This window comes from Penaeus vannamei, chromosome 17 (genome assembly GCF_042767895.1).
Source record: "Penaeus vannamei isolate JL-2024 chromosome 17, ASM4276789v1, whole genome shotgun sequence".
In the NCBI taxonomy this organism is placed as follows: domain Eukaryota; kingdom Metazoa; phylum Arthropoda; class Malacostraca; order Decapoda; family Penaeidae; genus Penaeus; species Penaeus vannamei.
In genome coordinates, this window is record NC_091565.1 from 2,299,190 (window position 1) to 2,308,058 (window position 8,869).

Here is an 8,869-nt window from a genome sequence, read left to right on the forward strand (position 1 = left end):
ACGGTAGACTAGGGTATTTTGGAACATTTTTTTTTTTTTACCCTCTCATCACACTGTTGATAAGATTTTAGTGGTAACTCGGAAATAGATTTAAAAGATTCTTTATTTTTACGAGGTTTCTCTGGGAGTTGGCCAGGGATTGTTGTTATTATTATTAGTAATAGTAGTACTATTATTATTATCATTATTATTGTTATTTTTATTATTATATAATATCATCATTATTACCATTACTATCATCATTATCATTATTACTGCTTCAGTTATCATTGTTAATATTATGCCATGAGAATCAAAGACAACACTCGCCAATTTTTTCGTTATTTTCAATAGATTTTGTTATTCCCACAAAATGTGATTTGATGACTTATAAGACTTTTAGAGATAATATTTTTACTAGTAAATCGGAAGGAAAAGTGTCATGATTACCCATAAGAATTAAGAAGATGATTAGATTACTTCGAAAGCTGTTGTTCTCTTCCTTAAATACTTTTAGAAATAGAGAATTAATAAATAAAATCAGCCTCTTCATTTTTCATTTTTAGCCGAACGCAAAACAGGAACTTCCATTCTTGTGGCCTTGTCATTATCATTATCATTATCATTATCATTATCATTATCATTATCATTATCATCATCGTCATAATCATTACTAATACAATCCCCTTTCCCATTATTATTGCCAATACGACCAACAAATCCATAAACCTTTTATCATTGTTCCTTACTAATTATTCCATTTTTTTTATACTTATTTGACCATCTTTAATGCCGTCATTCCCCCCCTTTCCTTCCATTAATATATAATCCATTTCACCCCCCCCCCTATTGGCCATTTTTAATGACGTCATCACCCCCTTTCCTTCCATTACTTTTTTTTTATCCATTCCCCCCATTCCCCCCCCCCCTATTGGCCATTTTTAATGACGTCACCCCACTTTCCTTCCATTACTTTTTTTAATCCATCTCCCTCACCCCCTATTGGCCATCTTTAATGACGCTATCCCCCCTTTCCTTCCATTCCTTTTTTTTAATCCATCTCCACCCCCTATTGGCCATCTTTAATGACGCCATCCCCCCCCTTTCCTTCCATTCCTTTTTTAATCCATTCCCCCACCCCCCTATTGGCCATTTTTAATGACGTCATCACCCCCTTTCCTACCATTACTTTTTTTTAATCCATTCCCCCCCATCCCCCCCCCTATTGGCCATCTTTAATGACGCCATCCCCCTTTCCTTCCATTACTTTTTTAATCCATTTCCCCCTATTGGCCACATTTAATGACGTCATCTCCCTTTCCTTCCATTACTTTTTATCCATTCCCCCCTATTGACCATCTATAATGACGTCACCTCCCTTTCCTTCCAGACATGCCCAAGACGTCAACACTGGAGTACAAAGCAGGTCTTCACTCGCCCAGCCTCCACAGCCCCGTCAAGGGAGATCCGCAGAAAGCAATGGAAGGGTGAGTGTTTTGACTTCTGACAGGGGGAGGTGGGGGGTTAAGGGGGATGGGAGGGGTCATGGGGATTGGGGGGGCAGGGAGGGGGTTAGGTGTAAAGGTAGGAGGGGGGGAATGTGGTGAGTGTGTATGTAGGTGTTTCTGTTTCTGTTTGTGTATATGTATATGTATATGTATATATATGTATATATATATATATATATATATATATATATATATATATATATTATCTGTGTGTGTGTCTGTGTGTGTCTGTGTGTGTGTGTGTGTGTGTGTGTGTGTGTGTGTGTGCGTGTGTCTGTATGTATATGTGCGTGTATGTGTGTGTTTGTATGTGTTTGTGTATGTTTGTATGTGTGTGTTTGTGTGTGTGTGTGAGAGAGAGAGAGAGAGAGAAAGCAGGAAGAAGAGAGGAAACTTGTGTACGTCCGTGTCGCAGTGTGCGTGTCTCCACATGTGCGTCTTCGTGTAGGTGTCGTGGGCGGTCTCAGGTTGTGTCGCAAACTTTACGACAAAATTCTCCGCCAAAAAAAAAAAAAAAATCCCCTTTGATCTGCTGTATATTTGTTTGTTTGCTTGTTTTCACAAACTGCAAGAGCGATATTGGCGAGGGCGTCGTGTCGCCTGCACCGCCCATTCCCTCCCGGTGGCGATGTTTAACCTCGGGTGTTGCGCGCCATACTTCGAGGAAGCTACGTTCAGGCTTGTAAGTGTGGGTGTGTGGGTGTGGGTGTGTGGGGGTGGGTGTGTGGGGTGTGGGGGTGGGGTGTGGGGATGGGGGTAGGTGTGTGCAGGTATGTGTGGGTAGGGGGTTGTGGGTGGGGTGGGGGTGGGGTAGGTGCGTGGGTGTGGGGGGGTGGGTGTGTGTGGGGGTGTGGGTGTGTGTGTGTGTGTGTGTGAGTGTGAGTGTGTCTAAGTTTATGTGTGTACGCTCGTGTGTGTGTACGTGTGTATGTGAAGACATATACCCGTACATATATAGCCATCCTCTCTTTGTCACTGGTCGCCTCCCCTCCTCTCTCGACCACGCTTTGTTCCCTCTTCGTCCTCTTGTCTCTCTCTTTCATCTTGCCTCTCTTTTCTCTCTCCTCTTTCCTCTTGCCTCTCTTTTCTCTCTCCTCTTTCCTCTTGCCTCTCTTCCCTATTGTCTCTCTTTCCCCTTACCTCTCCTTCCCCTTGCCTTTCTTTCCTCTTTCTTCTCTTTTCCCTTTCCTCTCTTTCCTCTCCTACCCTTTACCTCTTTCCCCTTACCTCTCTTTCCTCTTTCCTCTCATTCCCCTTACCTCCCTTTCCTCTTTCCTCTCATCCCCCTTACCTCTCTTTCCTCTCTTTTCCCTTGCCTCTCTTTTCTCTCATTCCTATTGTCTCTCTTTCCTCTCTTTCTTATTGCCTCTTTCCTCTTTCCTCTTGCTTCGTGCCTCTTCGCCGTCACGAGTGTGCGCGAGATTTCGGAGCGACTTCTTGACGTATTTACTGCAACAGGAGTCAAGTGGGTTGTGTGGAAGCGGTGGATATTACACTCTTGTCATCTGGGGAGGAGAGGAAGAGAAAATAGGAGGTGGAAGATGCGATTGAGAGAGCTGGCTTTTTTTTTTGGGGGGGGGGGGGTTGGTGTTTTGATTTTTTTTGTTTCATTTGTTTTGGTTTTTTTGTTTTTTTATTTTTTGTTGTTTTTCTTTTTTGTATTATTCAGGGGGATATTTTGGGAGAGAGAGAGAGAGAGAGAGAGAGAGAGAGAGAGAGGGAGGGAGAGAGAGAGAGAGAGAGAGAGAGAGAGAAAGTTAATATTGACATCCTCACCATCACAAGAGTCATCAAACTGGGGAAGAAATTACGCTAGAAGGACCCAGAACCTTCCTCCCTCCCCCTTCCCTTCCTTCCCCCTTCCCCCTTCCCCCCTTCCCTCCTCCGCCTAACCTCTATAAAGCGGTATTGCCAGAGGTGCACTTCAGAGGGTTATCGCTTTCTCCCTTTCTCTACGTTTACAGACACGTACATATATATACATATTTATAGACATGTGACAGTGTAAACATTTTTATGTAACTATATTCACATGCACGTACGAACATGTAGATGTGTACATACAAACACACACTCACACAGTCGCACACACACACACACACACACACACACACACACACACACACACACACACACACACACACACACACACACACACACACACACACTTACATAGTCACACACACACACACGATTCTCATCAAATCTTGATAAAAAATTGAAATGGAATATTTTTTTTATTTTTCAAGCACGATTCCTTAACATGAGGTAATAGGATAGCATTTGTTCACAGAGTTATCAGCTGACAAGAGTTGATATCACACAAGGCCAGACTCCACCATCGGGAACGGGAAAGAATTGCATGGAGAAGGGGGGGGGGGGAGTGAGGAAAGCCAGTGGAATCTAGATTGTCTTCATTCATTATTATTTTTTTTTTCATTTACGCTTTTTATTATTATTCACTTATTTAAACTTTCTTTTTTATTCATTCTTACGTTCTCACTTTTTTTTACTTCATTGTCTTGTTCATTATTTCCTCAATTTCTTCATTTTTCATTAATCTTATATTCTATATAGTAGCTTCCTATATAGCTATCATCCCACCGCTGCCACCACTTACAAAACTATGAGGTGGGTCCCTTTAAGAAGAAACAGCGTATAGACAGCTGAAGGTAAAAGATCGCCTTTTAACTTGGTCCTCCTCTTTATTTAGGTATTTTCTTATCCAAGTAGAAACCATTTTGTAATTGAGAACTGGTGTGTACTGAAATAGGAGGGGGTCTATTACTAAGGCCTCTACCGTGACGCTCCACATCTACGTTATAACTCTGTAATTGCCTAAGAATAATTATGGATCCCGTGATTTACCTGTAAGTGGGAGGTGAGGAGGGAGGAACATCTTAACCTTGATTAACCCTATTAGTCCGTCTGAGTTAACTTTGGTATGTAATTAACGCTCATATATTGCATCTTCATCTGAAATATGAGTCTGATGAAGATACTCTGCCAAACGTTAATTACAGATATCTCATTTTCATTCTGTTCCTTTTTACTTTTGTCAGTTATATATATATATTTTTTTTCTTTTTGTTATTTTTGTTATTTTCGTATTCCCTCCTTTTTTTCTTTTCTTTTTTTCTTCCTACATTTTTCCTAGATTTGTCTCTCTCATTCTGTCTTTGCAGCCTTCTCTTTTTTTCCCTTTTCCATCCCTTTTCATTATTTCCTTCTCATTCATTTTATCATCCGCTTATGCCTCCTCATCCTCTTCCTCCTCATCCTCCTTTTCTCCCTCCTCCTCCTCCTTTTCTCTCTCCTCCTCCTCTTCCAGTCCCTCTTCTTCCACTCCTTTCCTTCGCCGCTATCTCCTCCTCTCCCCATCCTCTTCTTCTCCCTCCTCCTCCCTCCTTCTCCCTCTCCCTTCCTGCATCTCCTCCTCTCCCCCTCCTCCTCCTCTCCACTCATCATACCCCACCCGCCCACCCACCGCCCTCTCTCCTAACATGATTCAACCTGAAGATACAGTCTAGCTGTGAAATAAGTCTCCCTACTGGCCCTCTCCTCTCCCTCCAATCCCTGCCCTCACCCCCTCCTTCCCTTTCTTCCCTCTTACCCTCCCCTCCCCCTCTCTTACCCTCCCCCACCCCTTCCCTACCACATGCGTTCACAGCTCAACGCAGTACATTATCGTAAGTCTTGTATGCGAGGTGGATTCCCTGTCTCTTCCTAAGACCCCCCCTCCCTCCCCCCTCCCGCGCTCTTCCCTTGCTCATATAACCTCTGTCTCCTCCCTCCTCCCTCCCTCCCCATCCCCCTTCTCTTCCTCCCCTCCTCTCTATGCTCACTTCCTCCCCTCCCTTCCCTTCCCTCCCTCCCTCTTCCCCTCTTACTCCTCCCCCACCCTCCTTCCTTTCCTCTTCCCTTCCTCTCCTTCCTCCTCCTTTTCCTCCCTCCCTCTTCCCCTCTTCATCTCCTCTCCTTCCTTTCCTTTCTTCCTCCCTTCCCCCTTCCCTCTCCTCCTTCCTCCCTTCCCTCCCTCCCTCTTCCCCCTCTTTCCCTCTCCTCCTCCCTTCCCTCCCTCCCTCTTCCCCCTCTTACTCCTCCCCCTCCTCTCTTCCTCCCCTCCTCCTCTCTTCCTCTTCCCTTCCCTCTCCTCCTCCTCCCTTCCCTCCCTCCCTCCTCCACCCCTGTAGAGGATGAATATCGTATCACTTAACTCGGCATCAAGGGAGAGTTCATATGCAAATGAGGTAATCCCATAAATGGAGGCAAGAATCCCTCATGCTCAGGGCTTGTAGAGGGGGAAAGGGGAGGCAGGGAGAAGAAGGAGGAGGAGGAGGAGGGGAAGAAGGAAGCACATGTCAGAAAGTCGTGTCGGGAGAGGAGGAGGAGGAGGAGGGAGGGGAGGTTGTGTTGATGTTGGGGGTCGGGGGGTTGACAGGGCCTGGGGGCGGGGCTTGGAGGGAAGGGGAGGGGCTTGGAGGGAAGGGGAGGGGCCTGGAGGGAAGGGGTGGGGCCTGGAGGGAAGGAGAGGGCCTGGAGGGAAGGGGAGGGGCCTGGGAGGGAAGAGGAGGCGTTTGGAGGGAAGGGGAGGGGCCTGGAGGGAAGGGTAGGGGCTTGGAGGGAAGGGTAGGGGCTTGGAGGGAAGGGGAGGGGCCTGGAAGGAAGGGGAGGGGCCTGGAGGGAAGGAGGAGGGGCTTGGCGTTGGGGTTGGAGATAGGGAGGGGGGGGGTGGCGAGTGAAACAATTACATTCGTCTTTCTCGTGGACTGGGATTGCTGACTGTTATTGTTGTTTGTAACTCTTATGACCTCAAGTAATGTCATTGTACTGTCAGTACTTTTGTTGTTAATCTGTTTATTATTGTTTTCGTTAATTTTCTTTTTTCCGGATTACCATTTTAATTGTTTAAGTTTGTAACACCATTAAGATCGTGTTAGTGACGATGATAGTGATAGTAGTAATGATGATGATAAGTATAGTGATACTAGTAGTAGTAAGAATTTTCATTATTGTTATTATGATGATAGCAGTGGTAATAATTTTGATAAGTACACTGATGATAATTAAAGTTTAAAAAGATAATGTGTCTAATGATAATGATAATGCTTATAATGATTATAATGACAATATTTGAAATAACAATGGGAGAAATAGTAATAAGTAGATATTAAGATAGATAATATTGGTCACAGTTATAACGACTTCAGTAGTGATTTTAATACTATAAATGATAATGATAAAGGAGATGTTAACAATAGTGATATTAGAGTATTTATAGTAACGAACAGTAATAATCACAGCCAGGATGATAATGATGGTAATGATAGCAATGGAAATAATGATAGTATAATAGTAGTAACAATAATAGAAAGCGCGTCAATAACAACAGTAATGATGACAATAACACAAACAATGATAATAGCAAATCATAATGATAATTACGACATTAAAAGAAGATAAGAAATGTAGATGACAAATGTAAGATAATTTATCCGCCTTTTGATAAGAACAGAGATAAGTGTGAGAAATGTAGATGACAAATGTAGATAATTATCCGCATTTTGATAAGAACAGAGATAAGTGTGGATGCCAACCTAGGACCATAGAGAACGTGCCTCCACCTGTAGCTTAATTTGCATATGTGTGTATCCTCTTCACATGTTTCTTGTCATATCCCTGTGCCTTTTGTCTTTCTTCTTTTCTTCCCCAATTTCGTTTCCCCCGGAGAGGAAAAAATGTGTATGGAAATGAAGGAAATGTGTTTGTGCGAAAGGAAAAATAATAATAGGTGTTGGCGTGAGTGTAAAGGGGTTAGGGAGGGAGGGAAGGAAGGATGGAGGGAGGGGAGAGAGAGGGAGATATGGAGGGAGGGAGGGAAGGAGGGAGGGGAGAGAGAGAGGGAGATATGGAGGGAGGGAGGGAGGGAGGAGAGAGAGGGAGACATGGAGGGAGGGAGGGGGAGAGAGAGGGAGGGGAGGGGGGAGGTAGAGAGAAAAGAGAGAAATGGGGGCGAGGGAAGGAGGTAGAGAGAGAGAAAGAAAGAGAAGAAGGGAAGAGAGAGGGAGAGAGGAAGGAGAAGGAGGGGGAGAGAGAGGGGAGGGAGGGTGGAGGTAGAGAGAAAAGAGAGAAATGGTGGCGAGGGAAGGAGGGAGAAAAAAGAGGAGAAAGAAGGAAGCAGAAGACGAAGAGACAGAAGGCGAGACAAGCAAACAAACAGACAGGCAGAACAAAGATAAAAAAAAAAAAACACGTTCGGGAAGAGAGCTAGTGGGACAGGGAAGGGGGGAGGAGGGGAGGAGCTTCCCCAACCCGTCAACAAGAATGAATAAATGTAGTGGCGCCGTTCCTGCAGAAGGGGACGGATGGAACACATCAGTTACCGTCACGGGCCCTCGCTTTGCCCCCCCTCCCCCACTCCCCCTCCCCTCCCCATCCCCTCCTCCTCTCCTCCTCCCCTTTTCCCTATCCCCCATTTCTCTCTTATTTTTCTCTCTTTTTTCTTTCGTTCTTTTCTCTTACATTGTCTCACCCTTTCCCTTGATATATATATATATATATATATATATATATATATATATATATATATATATATATATATATATATAAATTCATGTATGCATGTATGTACGTATGTGTGTGTATGTGTTTGTGTGTGCATGTAGGTATGCTTACATTTATTTGGTTATTTCTCCTCCGCCCCTCTCCCTCCCTCTCCCTCTCCCATTCCCTCCCCCTCCCATTCCCTCTCCCTCTCCCTCTCCCTCTCCCTCCGTATTCCCTCCCTCCCTCCCCCGTCTCCCCGCCCCCTCCCCCTCCCATTCCCTCTTCCTCTCCTTCCCCCTCCCACTCCCTCTTCCCTCCCCTCCCCCTCCCATTTCTCTCCCTCCCTCTCCCATTCCCTCTCCCTCCCATTCCCTCCCCCCCTCCCCCTCTCCCTCGCATTCCCTCCTCCTCCTCGGCTCCCCTCTCCCATCTCCTCTCCCTCTCTCACGCTCCTCGCTCCCCCCTCCTTCCCTTAGCCCTCTCCCCCACTCGTCCTCACACGTTCTCCCTCTCTCCTCCTTCCTTCCCCCACCCAATCCCTCTTCCTCTCCCTCCCCTCTCCCTCTCCCTCTCCCTCTCCCTCCCTCTCCCTCACGCTCCTCGCTCCCCCTCCTTCCCTTAGCCCTCTCCCCACTTGTCCCTGTATTGGATTTTCGCAGACTGCCGCTATGAAGAGGATTTTTCATTCCGGTACCAAATTGGGTAGGGGGGGCGGGGGCAGGGGAGGGGGTGGAGGGGGGTAAGCAGGTAGAGGGAGGGAGGGAGGGAAGGAGGGAGGGACGGAGGGAGGGAGGGAGGAGGGAGGGTGGGTGAGGAGGAGGGAGGAGGAGGAGAGA

At 45.8% G+C, this 8,869-nt stretch overlaps 1 protein-coding gene across 1 annotated transcript in view; it reads left to right on the forward strand.

Moving 5' to 3' along the window:
* Window positions 1–1,369: 1,369 nt before the first annotated feature.
* LOC138864584 (uncharacterized) overlaps window positions 1,370–8,869 on the forward strand; it is a gene marked incomplete at its 5' end in the record, with an annotated part of 52,221 nt that continues 44,721 nt past the window's right edge. The window contains 1 exon segment of the mRNA XM_070132385.1: window positions 1,370–1,466. Within this exon segment, the coding sequence (XP_069988486.1) occupies window positions 1,370–1,466 (97 nt within the window).